The following is a 22,928-nucleotide window of genomic DNA, read 5'->3' on the forward strand; positions in this document are numbered from 1 at the left end:
GTCCAGGCTCTGAGCTGTCAACGCAGAGCCTGGTGCAGGGCTTGAATTCACAAACCACGAGATCATGACCTGAGCCGAAGTTGGACACTTAACTGATTGAGCCACCCAGGCACCCCCTACCCCCCACCAATTTCCTTTGTTAACACATGATGATTTTATACTGATTTTTAGTGCTATCCTGTTTCTCCACAAATTAGAGAATAATTTTAAGGGCCTTTATATTTAGATAGAAGAGGAAAATTTCATTGGCAAATTGTTGATTCTTTACCTAAAAGTCATTATAAGAAAACTTGTATGCATGATAAGTTCACAACATATGGCCTTACCTCTTGATAAAGGTCACTGAGATCTTCCTGGTGGGCCTGTTTGGAACATCCTGGGAATTCCCTAACACAACAGGAATCTGGGGGCCAGTCCATCTCTGTCATTTCCAGCCAGTCGGTGAAGTACACTACCCCACAGCATTTAAACTGCAAAAGAATGACTGGTCAGGCTCAGCAACTACAAAAATATTTTCTTAACTTACAGAAGATTAAACGTTAGATTTCTTAAATTTTTGTACCCAGAGCCAAACTCACCTCTCTCATTACCTAACGATGTGTGTACATTCTATGTTGATGACAAAAATGCAGCCAAGGACCCTATAATGGAACACTTCTGAACAATAATGCTCATAACACATGCAAACAGATCAGGCATGGCTGAATCTCTCCACGACTGTATGGTCCTCCATAAGTGATCATTCAGCAGCAGACTGAACATTCACAGTAACAAAATCATTAGCAAGAATCCTATATTTACCATTAAAACTTTAGCTACTAAAGAACAGTTGATCCATCTATTTGCATATCACCTAGTTTAACTAATATAACTGCTTAATAAATTCAGACATTAAATTACAAGTTTCCATTATCTCTGTAGAAAGAGTTGTTGACCAAAAGTCCACATCACAAAGATTACCCAACTTGGATTGATTAACCACTAAATTTTCAAAAATTTTTCAAAACATAAACACAGGTTTGGCCAACAAATTTTTATTTAACTGAATGAGAATCTTGAAATAAAGTATCATATTCTAGCACCATGATCTCAGAAGAAATGATATGCCTTTAGCTTGAATAAAATTGGATTTAAGGAAAATTACTGTTGTCTTTTGTTTCTTTTTATCTAATTTCACCAAGGATTAGCAAAAACTTTTTCTGGTGAAAGTTTAGAAACACTGCTTAAGGATATATGTAGATTAGATTCAGAATAATTAACTATGATAATTTTCTGCCCTTGGATAGAGGGAGTTACTCTTCCCTACAGTCAAAAACAAGGACTCCTGGCAATCACTGAAAAGAACTTTGCCAAGAGTGACTGGCTCTGCAAATTATGTAGCCCAACAGACCAATCTGTGTGCAGGATTAACACCGTATCATAAACTAGCACAATCCACCATTTCAAAATCCAACTAAAATCATCTATGAGGAATTCTGAACTTCTCATGTAAAATGAAACAAGGAAAATACTAAAAACCATTTTACACTTTTCCTTTTGCCTAAATAACTAATTTAAAAAAAATCTTCAGACTATTGTAAATGATGAATTACTGATGCCACGAGTAATACTAAAATTTTCTGAGAAACATTTTTTATATTTTTAGTACTTTTATATTTTTAGTACTCCTTTTATAAACTTGTTCTAAAAGCTACAGATATACCATAAACATCATAAATTAAGTCAAACATAATTTGACATCATATATTTTACAAAAGGCCTTGAGTATCCATAAAAAACATATGTAGTAAAAAGACTTCACTTTCTAAAAATCATAAACTACTATATTTCCAAGGCAGGCTTTTTCAATTCTTGCACTCAGAGAAAACCCACTTCTCTCGTTTCCTAAGGACATGTGTTTTCCTATGTTGACGACAGAAGTACAGTTCTTGGAACTCAAGCTCCATCCACAATAGAACAGCCCATTTATCTGGTCTGGTCAGGAAATGAGGTGCTCCACAGAAATGACTTTTCCAAATAACTATAGCATACCATGTTCAGTGCCAGATATATTTTTTAATATTAATAAGTCACTGAGTCATTTTTTTTCTTTTTACATAGTTGTTTTTCTTTGTCAACAGGAGATACTAAGTCGGTAATGAAATTTTCCCTGAGAACTCCCCTAAGTGGTCCCTCCACGACACTAGGCATGACTGTGGCCTACCTCTTCTCACGGTTTTCTCACCACCTTTAAAACCACATTATTGAGAGAGGGCCACTCTTGCTAGCATCCTGTGAAACTGGAAAATACCACCACCACTTTACATATAAAGAAAGGTTCTGACGGGCCAGGTAACTTGCAGAGACCAGTATGTGGCAGGAGCCTATTTATTCCAAAGCCTGTACTCCAACCATTAAGTTAAAATAAATAAGTAAATGCACCTTTAAAACGAGTTTTTAAAAAATATATGAAATAAAGATCACTAAGGCTTGAGCGAGAGTCCACTAAAATGAGGTACGTGCATAGAACTGCACTGCATGAGGGTCAGACAAACTGGGGCCCCACCAGCTCACTTTTAGCTCTACAGTTTATTTTGGGAGAGGGGTGTTATGGGCTGAAATGTGTTCTCCCTTCCCAAAATTCACCCCAAAATGTGACCACATTTGGAGATAGGACCTTTACAGATGTAATTAAATTAAAAGAACGTCATAAAGGTGGGATCTACTCCCATATGACTTACATCCATATAAGAAGGAGAAATCTGAACACAGATACATACAGAAGGAAGACGACGTGAAGACACAGGGAAAAGACTGCTGTCTACAAGCCTGGGAGAGAGGCCTCAGAAGAAATCACCCCTGCACCCCTCGATCTCAGACTTCTAGCCTTCCAAATGGTGAGATGATGCATTTCTGTTATTCAAGCCCCCAGTGGTAACTTATTATGGCCATAGCCCTAGCAAACTAATACATAGGGGCTTTAAAAGACTCTTTCGGGGTGCCCAGAGATCTTCGCCATCTCCTTTCGGGGGAACTGGGCCTATGATACAGAGGAGGGAACTTACCAGGCAACGAAGCTAAAAACATGTACTATCATTTGCAGTGTTGTACTTCATCTACCTAAGTAAAGCCCCTCTTTGTGCCACTGGGAAAAAACTCACTTTGCTTTCTAGCCTGTTTTATCATGGTCTACATCAGAAATCCCAGAACATAAGGAGCTCTGGACAGCTTCCACCCAGGGCAGTAGCTGAACACATCTTACCATAAATTCCCTAAGGCCTCACCTTTTTTCCCTTCATGTTGCCTTTAGTACAAATGAACAGTAAACAAACAAAGTCAGGAAGCATTTAAATAAATAGGAAATCTGTGTCACTATGATAATTTTCACCATCTCGACAACTGTAACACAAGGAGCCAAATTTGGAGATTATCCTGTACTTGAACCTCTGCCCATATTCCAGACAGAGGAACTGAGCAGAAAGCTGGATATCTATCATGGAAGACGCTGCCTCTCACATGAGTTGTGGCCCAGCTCTAAATGAAACGAAAGGAAACAGGCATACTTGGTCACCCCAGCATCTCCAATCACAAGAAAACTGCTTGGGCAGAGAGCTTGGTTTGAAGCAAGATCAGCGGTTAACTTCAAGTCACCGAATTTTAAGCATCTAAATATAGTCTGTGTTTGAGAAGATGATATCCATGGGGCTTTATGGAAGTTAGGTAAGAAAAGCTGAAAGCACCTGTGCTTTGTAATGCTATAGTTAATAACCTTAAGCTAAATGAGATCAAGCTTAAGATCCCGTTTATTCTTCTCAACAATCCAAGGAGGCAGGTAATTTTATTATCCCTATTTTACAGGTGAGGAGACTGAGGCTAAAGAAGTTAAGTAAATGAGAGAAGCTCATGTAATATTAAGGAGCAGAGCCAGAATCTGAACCAAGATCTGACTAGAAAGCTCATGCTTCTTAAAAAAATGTTTATTTCTTTATTTTGAGAGAGAGAAAGCATGAGGGAGGGGGAAAGAGAGAGAGAGAGAGAGAGAGAGAGAGAGAGAGAGAGAGAATCCCAAGCAGACTCCATGCTGTCAGCACACAGCCTGACACAGGGCTCCTTCCCATGAACTGCAACATCATGACCTGAGCTGAAATCAAGAGACGGACGATTAACCGGCTGAGCCACCCAGGCGCCCCAAAGCTTATGTTCTCAATGATATACTGATGCTTAATTCCCCAATAAGAACCATTATTTTTTTTTTTAATTTTTTTTTTTAACGTTTTATTTATTTTTGAGACAGAGAGAGACAGAGCATGAACGGGGGAGGGTCAGAGAGAGGGAGACACAGAATCTGAAACAGGCTCCAGGCTCTGAGCCGTCCGCACAGAGCCCGACGCGGGGCTCGAACTCACGGACCGTGAGATCGTGACCTGAGCCGAAGTCAGCCGCCCAACCGACTGAGCCACCCAGGCGCCACGAACCATTATTTTTTAAAAAATTAACTGTTTAAAAATAAAGACAGCCCTAAAGGTCGTGAAAAATTATGTATTCAAATAAAACTTGGATATATATCAAGAAACTCTCATAAAACTTCACAGTAGGTTAGCAACATGGCTCTTAAGAAATTCTTAAAATATATGTGAAGCATGTGAAATGAAGGGAAAAATGGTACACACAGGAAGAAAAGAAGGGCATGGAGTTACTTTAGGTATTTCTCAGTAAAGAATTCCACCCAGGGTAACTGAATCACAGGCTTCACTTTTCAGCACAGAGAAAATGACCAAAGCCAAAGCTTTGAACATTTGTTTTGAAAGTGTGCCATTTATTCCATACCCTCTGCCTCAGACACTGTAGCACTTACCTCTCTCTGGAAAAAATTCCAAGCGTGGGTAAGCCACCGGTATCTAGGTAAGCCATAATTTGTCATTCTGGCTTTCAAAGTGACCATGTCTGACCACTGTACTGGAACCTGGAGATAACAAACAAAATATCAACAGCTGGAATACACAAACACACACATACAGGAACACAAACGTTCACATATTCATAAATACAATCACTCACAGACTCATACACATACTTGGAATGTATTGCAATTAACAGATGCTATTTTAAACTTATATTTGTGGCCTAAATTAAGCTCAAGGTTATTAGCTATGTATTAAACAATCTCTATGTGTAGATGTTTATAGTAAATGAGGAAGTTCTTTACATTAAGCAAAGGAAAAAACAAAATCATTTAATGCTAATATCAAGCATTAGAAAGTCACAAAACAAGCAGTTTACTGTATATCCTACAGATCCAGCTAAAGAGCTCCTCATAACAAATGATCTTTGCCCAGAAAAGTCCTCTGATTTGATTTCAGAATGCTATGGAGTTGGTCTTTGAAGTGACTGCAGATTATACCATAAAATAATGGGATAAGAATTAAGAAGGAAAAGAATTCAGCTCAAGTCAAGCTTCACTACGGATTAAGTGTGTAAATATCTTTCCAAACATTGGGTTTCGGGTGCATGCTAGAATTTTAGAAAGAAAACCTCTCAGATTAAAGCGCTTTTTGTGCTTCTTGCCCCCAGTCACCTAGCACAGTCTCCCTTAACAGAGTGTTTAATCATGACAGCTTCAGGTACACAACCCAACAGTTGGCCAGAAACCTAGTCAGCATATCATGCAGTGCTTTATCTACAATGCCAGGGGAGAAACTGATGCATACACATCATAGTCTCACCACACATGTGGTATTAGGTTTACAATATGTAACTGGGAAACTGGACAGATATCCATATCCGATCTACCGGGTAATACAGACCAAACTTAGCCAAACAAGCTTGACGCTAACTCAAGATTAGGACTATTTTGAAATCTTATTTTGAAAAGACAGTAATACCAATAGAAGTAGTTTCAAAATTCCTGACCACAGAAATTCTTCATTGTTTTCCTTTGTTACTTTTCTTTTTTAATACTTGGAAATGTGCATATAAAAGGAAACATGCCAACACTGGGGCACACAACTTTGTTCCCCCCCCCCGAAAAATGGTCTGACCAGGTATACTCCATGTTCGCACGGTTTCGACAAAGTTCAGGTAACTAAACCAAAACTCAGGCTACTCACTATAAGTTATTATTTCATATGCTTTTGAACATAATATACATAGAAAGGAAATAAATCCTCTAGAAATTTATCATCTGAAACAGTTAATATTATTGATTTTTCTAGAGAAAGAACGAATAGGAGGTAACTATGTATAAGCAACAGAAATAACAGGGAAACAGACTGACGTCAAATCTCTTGATTTGGTTATCAGAATAGTCTTATTTTAAATTTTATTTTACAAAATAAATATAAGTTGTTTCCCTCTTGTGACCACAATCAATCTGAGACCAAATATGGCAAGAAACAGAGATCATTGAGGTTCTGGCACAAAATACTGTGATTTGGCCATAAAGGAAAACACACAGTTATTGGCTCCTTGCATGGAACAGCTAAGAGCACAAAGCCCATTCTATGCAAAGGCTGGGTTCTGCAAAATTTGGCAGCTAATAAACTTTAATGGCACTTTTCTTTCACACTGCTATTAGAGCAAAAGCAATAAAAAAAATTCTGACAAACTTTTTTTCCAAAGAACCATTTTCCACGTTTCACTTTTAAACAGCCCAAACAGCCCTTGCTCTATCCTGATGACTTAGTGGGGAAGATTTGTATAAGCAAACAGTGATGTACGCACTCAACTGAAATGGCGCTGTGCATCCATATAGTACCGCTATGACACCAAGAAGATATGTGGCGACTGTCCCTTAACACAACAGAAGAAAGTATCTTCTAGAATTAGATTATATTAGAATCAAAACAGTTACTTTCACATACCTTAAATTAATTCATTTCATATTTGTTATAACTTGGGAGATTTATCAAATATCAGTATGACATAAAAACTATACAAACCATTTTAAAATCCATAGAGAGCAAACTTATTTCTAAAAACCTTTAATTATCAAAAAGAACATGATCAAAAGCTGAGCTGACGGGATCAGAGGTTAATTATACAACTACTATCTATTGCTTGAATGTCAAGAAGATATATGTATCTTGGGAAGAAAGAAAAAAATTAGAAGAGAACATCTCTTTATCAATAAAGTATAGAAACTGAGTCTGGAAGAACTACTCTTTTCACTCTCCTAAATATACGATGTTTCTAGGGATGGAGTGAAAACGTGATTCTCAAAGACAGCAAGAACATTCCTATTTTAATAGGAGATTTTGTTTTAAAGAAAGCTTTTAACTTTCTTAAAATTAGTTAGAACCTGACCTGACTTTTCAATTTTTAACAGAAAAAAAAATCATTATAAATTCTCTCTTCTTACTAAGAGCTGTCGGACAGGGGAAGCACTACTGTTTTTGGAGGGGTTCAGAGATGTGGCTGTGCCAAAGCATCGTTTACATGCAAATTAGCATATGCAAAGGACCCATTAGTCTCTAATTACCTCTTAGGATTCAAAACAGTCTCACAGGACAGTAACAGATTCACCACAGAATCTTCAATAACTGTATCGGTATCAAAACACTTCTATTTTATTACGCAACTGCTGAAATGCCTCTCTGAAATAAATACAAAATAACCTCTCTCTTTTTAAAAGCTCTTAAATGTTAAAATGTTGAGGATTCACCTGGGGAACTTGTCACAAATGTGGATGCCTGGTGCCTGCCGTTTCCTCTTCTGCTTTCCCCTGTATTCTGGCCTAGTGCCCTATAATGTGCATTTTAAAGACTGCCCTGGGTGACTCCTGCTGTAGACAGTCCAAGGACTACTTGTTGAAAAACATCATCTTCCCGAAACAGAATTACTCCAAGATGCTCGCAGTGGAAAAATCTGGCCTGCCACCATGAAAACAGCCAGCAATCAAATATGCAGAGATGTTCAACCTCATTGGCGATAAACGCACCAATTTTCATCAATGACGTGGGCAAACGTTAAAAAAGTAATAATGCCTAGTGTTGCGCAAGGGTGAGGGGCAAGTGATAAACCAAGCAAGACTGGTAAAATCTTAAGACTGAGAGACTCTGACCCTTGTTCCTTCTCTCATTCATAGCTATAAAAGTTTATTTCAGTTGATAAAATGAAAGGAAAAAAATGCTTCAGAGCTGTTTTCAGGTAGCCAAGTCTCAAACTAGCAGAGTGTTTCTAGGCTAAAGTAAACACACAGCAACTCTTCAAATATAATTCTTAAAGTAGAAGATGGCTCAGCTTGTTGCGAATAGAAGATGGATGCTTCCTATTCATCAGCATACAGCTGCAGTAGGCATTTTCTGAGGCTTACATGTAGACTTTCAAGCTCTCCCAGATCCTGTTGCAAACACAAATGTTTCCTATTACACACTCAAAAGTTGGCACAATTATTTTAGGACACCTATTATTTGTAGTCTGTTGTATCCATGTTTAAGCAACCTGTGGAATTAAAGACATATAGTACAGCAAATAAAACATTACAAATTATGATTTGGAACTATGCTTTAGACACAGACAAGAAAATGTTAATTTTCAGAGGTATTGGGACCATCATTGTTATCATATACTATAAACATTCAAATTAATAATCATGTGCCTAAATAACTCCAAAGTATGTGATTTAGAAGTCTGCACTAGAGATTGTCAAGATTGTAACTGTATCCCACTTTGAACTCACCATAATCTCCTGTTCATACGTCCAAACACCGCAAGCCAGTTCCACACAGAAAATGACGAGCAAACTTCCAAAGTACTGTAGGAGAACAAACAGTTAATGCTGTTAGGATAGAATCAAAACAAGATGCAGTCATTAGACACAAGCTAAATATTATTCAGCATTGTTTATCCAGTGGACAAGAAAACAGAGGCATTTAGTCAAGAAGCTCCCTTGGAAGTAGATGGGAGACGTGTCAGCAAATTTAGAGAAATCTGCAGACAACGTCCAACAACTCACGTACATGGACCGTTTGGCTGGTGCTCTATTTTATCAAGTACTTTCATGATGAATTCACTCAAACACCTTGTGAAATGGACAGGACTACCTCATTTTATAAGTGAGAAAATTAATGCAGAAAGTAGGCAGTGCGATTTGCTCAAGAATGTGTACAGCGAATTCTGGAGGGCTAAGACCCTCGCAGTTGTGTCCCTTAAGCCATACCTCGACACCTCTCCCATTGTGGAGGTACTGTTGCAGAAATAGGAGGTAAAAGTGTGAGAAAGAAAGGGCTCTCTGAAAGTTCTCTTCACTAAATTCCAGCAGAAATAAAACAATACCAGTGCTTTCTGCATCTTACGTCACTGGGTCAGGGTGGGGGTCCCCGGGAGTGATGATTAGTGATTAACCCCAGTTACTGGAATGACATTTCCCTTACGGGCAGGAACTTTACTGTGTTCCTTGTTACAAAAAAGGTGCTCAATAAAGATTTGTTATCTAATAGAATAAATGACAACAAAGCAGAGTGATATCACTGTAAGAGACTGGGAGCTGCCTTGGACTGGGTGATCTCTAGGAAGGTGATTTTTAGGAAGGGTCAGTAATGACAAGGAGAAGGCAATGCTGATAAGATTCGTGGAAAAGCAATCCAGGAAGGGGAACTATTAAGTGCAAGGTCACCTATCTGAGCATGCTAATTAGTTAAGAACTCCCTGGTAACTGGAGTACAGAAGGAGGCAGGGTGGGTACAGGGAGTGTAAGTAGACCACGATGAGGAGTATAAAGAGCCAGATCTTCATGGGCAGTAAAAAGGATTTTGGCTTTTATTCAAAGTGTAATCAAAATCCAGCGGCATGTGACAAGATCTGACGTACATTATAAAAACATAATTCTGGCTGTTTTGTAAAAAAACGACCTGCAGGAAAGCAAAGGTGTGATAATAAAAAAAAAAATTGCTAAATAAAAAAATTGATGAGCTAGGATGGTAGCAGGGAAATGGGCTGATACAGGATTGTGAGCCATCAAAACTTGAACGCTGAGCTTCTTTGCTCATCATTTTTGCCAAGAAAGGGGAGGAGGAAATAAGAAATCTAGAAAATTGAGCTGATTTTCTACTACTTCCAGGATATATCCTTATTATTTAAAGACATCAGTCACTGCTACTAGTTTTAATTTGCTTCTTTCATATAAAAAAATAAAGAATATGTAGCTGCATAATCTCGTAGATCATAACATGGTTTGAAAATAAAAATTGGTTCAAAAGATAAAGTGATATTTTTTAAGGTATTCCATTTTAGCACTTTTATTTTCAACATATGCAGTACTCCTGGTCAGCATCAATCTACTCAAATCTCATTGCCTTACTTTAAAGATTTTAGTCTTACAATGATGATCAGAAGAAAGTTTGTGAACACAGTACTCTAAGTCAGTTTTTCTGTAAACTCTCTTTCATGGCTTACTTAAGAGATTTCTAGACATGAACAATACTACATTTCCCCCTTATGTTACAAAGAGCAAATATTCAATAATTGTATACTAGATCAATTTTTTCTACATTTTAGAAGACCCTGCAAGAGAGTAAGACTCTAGAGAAAAATTATACCATGGGATATTTTTGTTTTCTCAAATCCGTAACTTTTCAAAATTGACGTTAGGTTACAATGAAGACCAAAGCAGCCCTGAAAAGCAAGACATCTCTAAAATAAAACATAGATATGGACACTGTTGCTTGTCAGGAGATAACCTTACTTTGCCTTGCAGATCACCAGGCAGATTTCTGGATTGATTTTATATCCTTTTAAATTCCACTTGAGTCACTTCTTTTGTTTCTTGCCTCCTGGAGTCACTGGCCAGTGAAGGGCCAGCAGAAGGGCCCCAAGCACAGAACCCAGGGCAAAGTGCCCAGATGTAAGCAATGCTTGTAATACCTGGGTAACTGTGCCAGGCCTATGGATCCAAACAGTGTAGTAACTACTCACACGCCAGCACCTCTGATTTCTTGTGGTGAGCATTACAATGGGCTAGCAACATCATGACCTAAGCATCTCCAGGAATACATAAATAAAGCCTACATAACTTAAACAATCGCTTATTAAAAACTCAAAACTGAGATTACCTATCATGAGAAGGAAGAAGTCCACATAAGTTGGACACTCCTTTAACTCTGGGAAAACTCTAAAATTATTTTATCTTTTCAGATTTCCAATGATGTCACTGGATGCAAGTTCTTTCACATAAAACAATACTTCTGTCTTTATTCTACTTATACTCGGGAGCACAGATTTATTTCAGCTTCAGATTGAAAACGCACATTTCATCAACATTGTAAAACCTCCTTGAACTAAATTAAATCTAAAATTTAATTCAAATTATACATATATATATATATGTTTGTTTGTTTTTTTACAAACAATGTTGCAGTGTAAAACCTCCTTGAACTAAATTAAATCTAAAATTTAATTCAAATTATACATATATATATATATGTTTGTTTGTTTTTTTACAAACAATGTTGCAGTCTCATGGTCAGATGCCTTTGCTTTGTTGTCATTGTATTGGCCTCACATATCTAGTCTTCTAATTCCAAGGAAAATGTTAAATGCCAAATCCATTGTGAACACAACAAAGAGAGATCAACCCCATTTACTCCTACTTTTTCTTTTTCAGTGAGCTCTGAGTCTTAGATGGTCATCCTCAGATTGACTATTGACCAGAGAATCCCTCTGCCAGTATTTTGTTTAAGGGCTGGACCTGAGTGAGGCATCTGCTAATCCATAATTTCAACAGAACAAAGCTAGCAAAGAATAAAGCAATGGCTCCTGCTGACCTTTGCTATGGTATGAAGTGCACATACGTATCACATTTCACTAAAAAGCCCTCCATTGTCCTCGACAGTACTGGGAACATGTGCATATCTCCCCTGACGGTGTTAGCCTGTGTCTCTCCTGCACGTCTACATCTACCATCCCCCTGCACACGCCTGGGTGAGGTGGTCTGTGCCAATCTAGTTTGTAGACCAACCAGCTACTCTCATCTCCTTCCTGAAACTTGAGAAGAGCTCAGAATTTGGAGTCGGAAGACTGAAGTTCAAACCCAGATCTGAACACACTCTGTGACCTCTGGCAAATCATTAAACTGGCCTGGCTTCAGTTTGCTCATCTGTATGGTCAAGATGCAATAAAGCCTTCTTTGCTATTATCATCAAGGTTGATGGGAGGGTGGTTTGAAAAATTTTTTAATTTTAAATTTGCAAAACATTATACAAATGTTATTCTGAACCAGTGTGTGAAATGCAATCCAATGTTGACTTGTCCTTCCTTGCCATAGAGGAAGTGCATTACCTACAACATGACCCATTTTTTTCCTCATTATGGTTCTCCAGCATTTCCCCTCTCGTTCTTTACCACTTTGCTTTTCTCCTTCCCTCCGTGTATGGCAGGGTTCCCCCTGTGGTACATCAGGCCTCAGAGGCTTTGGCTTTTAAACCAGTGAGGTGCTTCACACCTAAGACACAGTGCTCATTAACTATTTGATTATTGGTTCTGCCTGGCAGGGATCTAGTTCTTTTTTTGTTTTTTTAAGTTTGTTTATTTTGAGAGAGAGAGCACAAGCAGGTGAGGGACTGAGAGAGAGGGAAAGAGAGAATCTCAAGCAGGCCCCGTACTGTCAGCAAGGAGCCCAACATGGGGCTCAAACCCACGAACCCTCAGATCATTACCTGAGCAGAAACCAAGCGTTGGACGCTTAATGGACAGAGTCAGCCAAGTGCCCCTGGCAGGGATCTTGTTCTTAAAGATTATTTTATGCCCCGTACCTGAGCAGTACCTGTCACACAGCAACTAGTCAGTAAATGTTTGGTGGGAATAATAGTTTACCAACGAAAAAGACCAATTTCAGATTTCCTTGAGATTCTCCAATTCGAACTGTTTCCTGTTGACGTTTGACTCCCCTTGACTTCTGCTTACACATTTAAAGAAATTTTAAATGTTGCCTTTCTGTTTTACTATTGTCTTTTTTTGTGGGTTACTATATGATAATCCGGTGTGCCTTTAAACAATTGGGATGATTTAATGAAGCTAAATGAAAGGAGCTTTCCTCAGTTACCAACTGAACATTTTCGACAAATGAAGAATGTGAAGCTGTGTGTTTATACAAAAAAAAAAAAAAAAAAATTCAGAATGCGATCATTTGCTTGACAAACTATTTTATTTGCTTTAAACATGATCCAATACAGAGTTCCTTAAAATAGCTAAGCTCATCTACTGTAACTCAACCAAAATTTGTGTTCTATGGATAAGCTTTATCTCTAAGCATATGTTCATGAAAAAAAAAAAAAAAACTGCATCAAATAAGGCAAGCAGACAGTAGGACACACACCCCAAAATATGCAATTAATTAGTGACTTTTTTTAACCAAGTCTCTCAGGCTGAGGGTAATTACTGTCAGCTAAGAACTGAGAGCCCTCCCTAGGTTAGATAAAAGAAGATCAAATAAAACACTGTATGTCAAGTCGCTTTGTTGACTCTTTTTAAACGAGACAAATGAGAAGAACATGGGATCTGAAATAAAATAGACTTGGCCTCCAGATTCTGGCTCATGTACGTATCAATTGGATGAATGTGGGCAAACCACTAAGCCTCAGTTTCCTCATTTGTAAAATGAGAATGTTAAAAATAACCTTGCGGTGTTGTGCTAAGGATTCAATCAGGTAAAGTGTTCTTGGGTTGTAAACACTCCCTAAATAGCAGCTATTAGTAACCATATCATAGCACCTAGTAGAGTATAAACTCAATGAGGACAAGACATATCATTCTGGTTTACATACTTAACATACTGACTGGGATAGTGCACGTACTCAAGGCCTATTTCTTGAGTAGATGTGCTAGGATCAGAGGAGGATGGTGAGTAACATGGTTCATTTCCTTTTATCAGCGGCACTCCCACTAAAGGATGTCTAATCCTACAAGCTATTTGACAAAATCTTTACTGAAATCCCTATCTAATGTGAATATAGCTGGTATTTTTCCAAACATCTCTATTAGGAAGCCAAGGAGGAAGTAGTGGGTGGGGAACCGAACTTCTCTTTAAAAAGGACTGAAATCAAGTTGTTATTTTAAACTAAGATTGGCCACAATATCCACAATATGGCAAGAATGGCATAGGGTTAACCACTCCCTTTGTCCACTGGAAATTTTTGAGGAGGAAGAGAAGGACATGAAATCCCACCTTCCTATTTAAGCCCTTGGTGACTTGTGGGTAAATGCATCCCCCAAGAGAAACAAAGGAGATTTATTCCTCCCTATTAAAGGTTATTTCATCTCATTATATGTATACACACAAAATAGTAAAATCTCAAGGAAGTCCTTTCCTAAAAAAACATTTATTTACAAAAATGATTTGGTTCCCTGATACCATCCGCCCCAGGATTTCCTCCTAAAGAAAGCAGATTAATAAATACATGTCCCTATCCCTTCTCCCTCCTGAAATTTCACTAAAAAAAGGGGGGAGGGGGCATTTTTTTTTAAAAAAAGGTATATTCCCAGAGGTAAAGGAAAAGGAGATAGCAACAAGTATAGTTTGGAAATGTACAAATTTATCAACAGTCCCCCAAAAGCTGAGTCGTAACCTAGTGGAGAAATTTGAAAACAACAGGGTCCCCCAAACGCTCAGATATTGGCAGCTGGGATACCACTGAAAGTGGATGAAGGTAGAGCTAAAGAATGACTCGTTGCAAACCTGTTTATGAAGAAGTGAGACCCCTCAGGTCCCTTTCCCCACACCAGGTAGCTGGGTGACTACCCAACCCCACCCATACGGAAGTTGGGGATATTCATTCTCTGGAGACAGTAAAACAGAGTGTCAGGACTAGGGACACTGGATACAGTAGAGGATAAAGTACCGTACTAAAAAAGAGAATTGAAGTTCAAATTTACACACCTTTTCCACAAAGGTTCAAAACTCCAGTCGAACCAAAATAAGCATTGGCTTTCTCAGTAGAATACCGGAAGCGAAAGGGCAGTGGAGGAATGTCCTCCACATTCTAGGGAAAAAATGATTTCTAACCTATAATTCCGTAGCAATCAAAATTATCATGAAAAGGCAAATAAAGCCATTTTTAGCCATATAGGCTTCAAAAAAATTGTCTCCTCTTCAGCAAACAACTGAAAGATGTGCTTCCTAAAATGAGAGACTGAACAGAAAATGGCAATGACTTGGAATCCAAAAAACAGGGATCTAAAATAAGAGAGAGACAAAGTAAATCCCAGAATGGTAGTAAAGGGATAGCCCATGATGCAAAAGCTTCAGTGGGCCTAGACTGGAGCATGTCTAGAATGTTCTGAGAGAGATTTCTTAAAAAAAAAATTGATAGAATGCCCCAAATATTTGGACATATAAAGAGAACAGTTATACCAGAGGGAGTTTAGAGTTGAATTACACAGAAATACATAGAAAATAGAGTTATTAATTCCAAGAAAAACAAAGCATTATTCCAGAAAGAAAAATTAAACCCAGTACTTTCCTGGCCCAGCTGTGAATAGTATTTACATAGTCCTAATCCTAAGCACTGATCTAAGCACTGATCTATCCAGAGTTATGACACGTCCGTGTTGAGGTATGATAGGAAGTATGCATGAAAGGTTGGGGCATGAGGGCAGGAAAGGGCACCAGTTCTCCATCTTAATAAGTTCTTCATCATAAGAAGTCAGTGGGTAGTGCTTACAGCTAAAAATTTTTAAAAATGAGAATTTACATAAATATGAGATTTAGAGATGGGGAAGTAAATTCCAAGGGAATCTGTGAAAACAAAATTGAGAGCAGCTGCCACTTAGGAGTGGAAGATGGCGTAAGACTACTATTTCTTGTAATAAGGCCTTGAGAATGAAATTAACTGTAAATTATGTGCATGAAGAACTCTGATACAAATAAAAGCAAAATTAAAACAAACAATAGTCCCCCTGAAGCCCTGACACCAAAGAGAAGAAGCTTGGAGACAGGATTATCTATGTTCTACATAGAAAACGTTATTCAAACAGGCTGCGAATTTTAAGTGGCCCAATTGTACTTCATGATTACTGGAACTAAAGGCGGTGGGTGGCAAATGGAAACTTCATGCTCAGGTGCTGTCATCTTTTTGCTAAATGCACCTTCAGTAGCTTAAAATAGGAGTGCTACAACAAAATACAAAAGTGTATACTTAAATGTGATTTCTAGACCCAACCCAGGGGTCTCTCTGTATTACTAGATCCTGTTTGGCAATTCGGATCTCTCCTGCAACATTGCTCATTAAAACCACACATACAGTCTTCTCAAATTAGTGTGAGTTGGATTATTTTCCATGATATTTCATTTCAGTCAAAAAATTATGAAGCTTAGAATTCTATTTTGTGGGCAATTTCATTCAATGAGAGGGGCCTGGTTTTAGTTAACTTGCTGGAGAGAGAGATATATTTGTATACTCAAGTCACGTGAGTATATAACATTGTAAGTGCACAAAAGTATATTAAATGTATGTAAAAAAATCAAGTATACTAATATAGCTATGCAAATATGTGTATGTGAGTGCATACACACACACATATGCATACATAATTTACTGTGCCAGAGATTTACATGCTATATAATTTATATAATTATATAATATGTAATATACAATTATATAATGCTATACTATATAATTTACTTCTCAAAAAATATTGCAAGAGCATCATTATGCTATTTTTAAAAAGAGAAAATGGAGCTAGGCACATTCTCACATAAGTGAGAGGCAACAGAACGCTAAGTTTTTCAGAGCCCAGGTTCTGAAGTCAAACATCCTAGATTCAGATCCCAGCTTTACTACTTAATAGTTGGGCAAATCACTTTTCTAGATCTCAATGTCCTCATCTGTAAAATGCGGATAACAGTAGTGAAGCCTCATGGTATGGTTGGGAGAATTTACATACAATACTGGCTGGCACATAGCATGTTATTATATTAGGGATATTGGTGGTGGTGTTAGCGATATCTCACAATCTACCATTTAATAGACCCCCAACTTATGAACATACATGCACACAGGGACATGTTCACATATGTTTATATAAAACTTTTCTTATCTTTGAACTGATGGAGAATGACCTAAAAACCTTATGTTCCCATCTTTGACCTTTCCTAGCTGGAAAAAAAAAGACTGCCAATAATTTCAAAATTTTAAAGATGGCAAAAAAAATGTCCTTTTTTTGTCCATTTATAATAGCTAGTTAAAGGTACAAATGCTGTTTTACTGGCTATGGAAAATCCTTGACAAGTTATATCAGAAATTCCATCTCTTATTTTTATGTTTTGAACTTCTATTAAGTCAGTCAGATCAGCTTCTTTCCAATAGTAAAATTAATTTTTATTCTTATTCACATTTTACAATTTTATAATGAAGTCTGGTGTCATGTAGGCAATGAGTGCTTAACTGTTCATTAAATGGAACTTTTATGAAAGCACTAATAAATGAAAGTGATTTTTTATACCTTTAATTCTTTACTGTTAACAATCAATAATAATAAAATTTCTAAGAAAGTAGTATTTATTTTTGTATAAAATATCAAATAATTTTCACTTTTGGGAAAAGAGAGTAATGTTTAAATTTTCATTTCCAGCTTTGATCAGTCTAATGAAAACATAAAAGCAATCAATGATTGAGTGTTTAAGTTTGAAGAGTATTACATTTTATTTTATTTTATTCTAACGTTTATTTATTTTTGAGAGACAGAGAGAGACAGAGCATGAGTGGGGGAGGGGCAGAGAGAGAGGGAGACACAGAATCCAAAGCAGGCTCCATCCAGGCTCTGAGCTGTCAGCACAGAGCCCAACGCGGGTCTCCAACTCACAGACCACGAGATCATGACCTGAGACAAAGTTGGCGCTCAACCAACTGAGCCACCCAGGCACCCCTGGGGAGTTTTAAGTTTTATAAGCAGTTGAGAAATAGAGGAAAAAATATTTTTGATTACTAAGAGCATCTTATAGAAAATATATTCTATTACTGCAAAACTTCTATCTTCATTCGTTCCAGCTTTAGAGAGAAGACTCTGAGATATACAGTATCTAAAGGAAACCAAAAGCCCTAGATCCAACCTACCACAAATAAACCAGGCACTTATTTTCCAAACTGTTTTTCTACATAAATACCAACTAGAAAATAACTTTTACATTAAAACAAAATTCTAATGTTTTCCTTGAACACTGTCATATAAGTTTCTCTGTGCAAGCAAGCGGATATTCAGCCAAGTATCACAGAACACTTTCAGTAAGAATATATTTCACTGAGAGAAAAGTAAAAATTATAGACACTGTAAAAACTATTTTAACCTGCTATGCTCTTAATTTATAGCTAAAAAAAAATTATAACTAAAAACTCAGGCCGTTTTATCTTAAGAAACATTCAAAATATTGAAAACCAGAAAAGTCAGATTCGCTTATCTTGGAAAATTAGTACAACCTGAGATTCACCTCCCTGCAAATGAAAACAATTTCAAAATATAACATACTTTACTGGACATCTTAATATTTTTAAAACACGGTGCCTTCTGACTCCTATCTACACACTACATACCCAGCACTTATAACAAACAAAAAGTTTGATTAAAAGCCTACATTCATGAAATGATAAATGATAAACTCCAGTCTCTACCCTGTCAAATACTAAACTCTGCAAGCTTTCAGTGCTAAGTATCTCTATGTCAGTTGTTTATTTTTCCTTTCCTGGTGATTGGAGGTTTAAAAATATTATATTACTTATAGTTAGTAAATAAGAGAATTCCAGTGCCAAATATTTGTACAAGATAATGGAACAGCCGACATTTTGTTAAGAATCCACTGGGACTAAACTACTAACAGTGCAAGAGTACTTGCTGCTTAAAATATACACCCAGACAAAGCCTCTGTGTTAGCCTAGTCTCAAAACGATGTCATAGGCTTGGTACTTTCTGACGGCTAATTATTCACCACATTCTATGTCTCTCTACAAATTCTTCAAAGAAAAGGCAACGTTAAATGTCCTTTTTTTTAAGAATCACAAATGGAGTGAGATCAGTCTAATTTAGGAAAAAACCAGAACTATAAACCAATTTTTGAAGAAACATAATCTTTTTTTTTTAACTTTTTTAACGTTTATTTATTTTTGGGACAGAGAGAGACAGAGCATGAACGGGGGAGGCGCAGAGAGAGAGGGAGACACAGAATCGGAAACAGGCTCCAGGCTCTGAGCCATCAGCCCAGAGCCTGACGCGGGGCTCGAACTCACGGACCGCGAGATCGTGACCTGGCTGAAGTCAGACACTTAACCGACTGCACCACCCAGGCGCCCCGTGAAGAAACATAATCTTGTAACTCCTGAGCCCATACAAAAGTTCAGGGTAAGGTAAGAAAATATGGGCATGATATGGTCCTTTGTTCATGCTTATGTTTGAATAAATATAGAGGAATATTTCTAATAGCACATCTTAATTTATGTTCCCTTTCAATTTTATCTTCTCCAGTAATTGCTGGGCTGATTTCTTTATCAAGGATGTTGGTGAAGTTCAAATTAGTACGTGTTTGCTTCATGTGCTGTTCAAACTATTTGAGAAATGTGCTACACCAGAATCTGAGGGACTTAGCCAAGGGCTACGAGTTCTCAGGGTCAATGATCTATATCATGAGAAGTAAAGCATTAAGGGTGAGGCAATAAAGCAGCTGGACATGCTAGACAGGTTACCACATATATAGCTTCTGTTGCTTTGTAAGCTAGGTCAGCTAAAGTCTGCCTGCTCAGCCCTATCTCCAAAGATTTACAGGGTGTTACTGGTCTCTGAAGAGGCTATCTTTACATATAATTGGGCCGTTTCTCAGAATTTGAGACAGGGGTTCCCATCACCAGACCCCGGGCAGAAAAGTGCAAACAGGAAGGAGCTTTAGAAATATTCTAAGCAACAATAGCCAAAATAACACCAGACCTGCTTCGTATCCAGACTGCTCCTCTCACATAGACCCATCCAAAGGTGGTCAGATCCCTCCCGAACATACGAGGGGCAGGAGTTCATTATCACAGGCACTTTTATGACAGCATCTTTTATGAGACAACAGGTTAAGAAACTGGAAATTTTAAAAGATGTTTTATTGGGCAGGAAGAGAACTTACACTCTAACCTCAGTCAGTAACTTTTGAACCTATTTGTAACTCTGTGTCTGCGAAAGTTATCTTCTTCTAAATCACATTATTTTAATTATTTGACGCTTATTTTGAGACAAGATATGCACTTTAACTTATTTTTGTATATTCTCCAGAACACCACAAACCCTATTTGTTAAAAAGAGTATTATAATAAAATGTTTCCTTCAATTGTACACATCTACACCTACAAATATTTATTATAAGTACAGAGGGTTGTTTTCTCTTTCTTTCTTTCTTTCTTTCTTTCTTTCTTTCTTTCTTTCTTTCTTTCTTTCTTTCTTTCTTTCTGTTTTGATAAATCTATTCAAACAAAAAAACATTCTCCCTAAGCCAAGAATATACCTTCTTCCTTAAAAGAAGAAAGTCATACTTAATGTTCAGGGAGAGAAAAATCATTAAATTCTCACCAAAGTTGTTCAAACATCAATATTTCAGCCTAAGTGATAGAAGGAATCATGTAAATTAAACAGCACGAGGGGCACCTGGGTGGCTCAGTTGGTTAAGCGTCTGACTTCGGCTCAGGTCATGATCTCGCGGTCCGTGAGTTCGAGCCCCACATCAGGCTCTGTGCTGATGGCTCAGAGCCTGGAGCCTATTTCAGATTCTGTGTCTCCCTCTCTCTCTGACCCTCCCCCATTCATGCTCTGTCTCTCTCTGTCCCAAAAATAAATAAACGTTGAAAAAAAAAATTTAAACAGCATGAATTACAGAACTATTTTAAAGAACTGCACCCTTGTCACAACAAATATTTGAGCTACACCAATGCTGAAAAGTAGAAATCCTCCAAGACCTGCTTTTATCAACAGACCAACAATCATTTGAATGGAGTATATCCATTATCTATGGGTAAATGCTTCTAACACGCTTGGAAAGTTTATTCTCCAACAAGTTAAGCAGTTCTACAACAATCCTCTGACACCAGTTAGTTATTTATGGAACTGTTTTTTTTTTCCCCTGAGGCTGGAAAATTGCTGCAGCACTTCAAAGAACTACTGTTCTGACCCTTCCACAAGAGTCCTTGAACCTGGCTTGTCTCCCTAAGAACACCTTAGCCCTGCACCCAGTTTCCTGGTTACTGCTTTAACCTGATAACCATATTTTTGCTGGGACACCTGAACTAAACACACCCAGATTCACAGAACTTTTTTTATAATGTACTTCTGAAAAGAAAATTCTAAGACATTAGACTTCCCCACCTCAGTACCTTCATTTCTTCATCAGTAAAGGCACATTGTTAGAATAAAGTTTGTCTTCCATTCTCTCTTCTATCATTAAAGAAGGCTCATCATTAAAAAATGTGAAGCCCCCTTATCCCAGAGTGGCAAAACCAGGTACTATTTTCTCCCGGGTAAATGAGCAGAAAGCCCAGGGCAAGCAGGAAAGGACGCTGCAAAAGATAGATCACATGACTCTTAGGCTCACAGAACTTCCAACTGCAGAGTAAGCACACACAACATTCAAGACTCTCCATAATGTGGCTTGAAAGCTCACAGAGCCACCTCTCTACCCTGCATATCTGGCCCACATTTCTCATATGACTGACACATGCCCTTCTCCACACACACCAGGAGCTTCCAAATGTTTTACTACAATTGCTCTATCCACCAGCCTTTCAGTTCCTCCAGAGGACCTTCCCCCCCAGCAAGGACCTTTCTGTAAGCCACCTCCCACCTCTGCCCCCGATTCTCCCATCATCTCCTTTTCCTGTCCGTGTATTAAACGTGTATTAAACGGTCTCAACAGAACAAGGTTATTGTTCCTTAGAGCTCTTTTAGAAAAGTACTTTAATAACACAAAGGGAAAATGTACAGAATTAAAATATTCTAATTACAATAGACAAACGTCAGCCCATGCCTTCAACTCAGTTTGTAAAGCCTGCACAGAACATGAAATCCAAAAATATTTTCAATGCTAGTTTCCTTGAAGAGACGCTGAAAAAAAATCATCTTTGTACTTAATGAGAAGTAACTGTTATACTGGCAAATATCATTTCATAAATGCTATCTTCTTAAGGACAATATTTCTACAATGTCTTTATAGCTGTGATCACTTTGATGAAATGTGTAGTTTCAAAATTTTAAAGTTCTAAAACTAAAAGAATGGTAATCTAAAGAAAATTCAGGGATAACCACTTATTTTAGAATAACCCAAATATACTGCTCAACAGAAATAGTGATATAACAATGCTTATACATTTCAAACAAAATTTAAAGCAGTGTTTGTCATGTGAACTGAGAAGATTCATCTTAATCTGAGCACATAACCAGGACCCGTTATCACCCTTTATCTGAAAAAAGGGCAAATTCTATGGATCACAAAGGGTTTTGAATTTATGAAATTTCATGGGAAAAAACTCAAATTTAATTAATAAGCTATTATTTCATCATTAACTTCATGAGACACTGCATAGAGAGTAAATACTAAGCATCATTTTCTAACAAGTTTATCTGAAAGCTATTTCTTCAATGGCTGAAATGACTTAATTCTCTCACCTTTTACGTGTGTCATTTGCCCTCTTGCTTGAACTCTGTACTCTAGGGACACTGATTCCTGAGTCAGTCTTACAGCTATATGATTTTACATAAATGCCTACTGTTTTACATTTGCCAAAGGAAGCCAACAGACTGACAACGTGGAAGCAGAGGACAAAGCAAAACCACAGCACAATTGCTGAACTGACCTCAAGGGAGCATTTGCTGAACCGGTAACCAGCATTCACAGCTGGAACGAACCTTTCAATGGAACGTGCTGGCAGAGAAATACCTGGCTTTAAATGCTACGCAGACTAAAGACGTTCACCAAATTAATGGATATAGATTTACATGGCTTATAT

At 37.6% G+C, this 22,928-nt stretch overlaps 1 protein-coding gene and 1 long non-coding RNA gene across 4 annotated transcripts in view; both read right to left on the bottom strand.

Annotated features, from left to right (window-relative positions):
• Positions 1-22,928, bottom strand: part of TSPAN12 (tetraspanin 12) — a 66,151-nt gene that overhangs the window by 21,520 nt on the left and 21,703 nt on the right. For all 3 annotated transcript variants that reach the window (XM_045495419.1, XM_045495420.1, XM_045495421.1), the window contains exons 5-7: positions 8,657-8,731; positions 4,835-4,942; positions 327-470 (exon numbers count right to left, since the gene is read on the bottom strand). In XM_045495419.1, the coding sequence (XP_045351375.1) occupies positions 327-470; positions 4,835-4,942; positions 8,657-8,731 (327 nt within the window). The remainder of the gene's footprint in view (positions 1-326; positions 471-4,834; positions 4,943-8,656; positions 8,732-22,928) is intronic.
• On the bottom strand, positions 5,483-8,284 carry LOC123606763. Its single transcript, XR_006716491.1, has 2 exons — positions 7,640-8,284; positions 5,483-6,768 (listed from the first exon to the last, which is right to left on the bottom strand). It is a non-coding gene; the product is annotated as an uncharacterized LOC123606763 (long non-coding RNA).

This window comes from Leopardus geoffroyi, chromosome A2 (assembly GCF_018350155.1).
Source record: "Leopardus geoffroyi isolate Oge1 chromosome A2, O.geoffroyi_Oge1_pat1.0, whole genome shotgun sequence".
NCBI classification, from domain to species: domain Eukaryota; kingdom Metazoa; phylum Chordata; class Mammalia; order Carnivora; family Felidae; genus Leopardus; species Leopardus geoffroyi.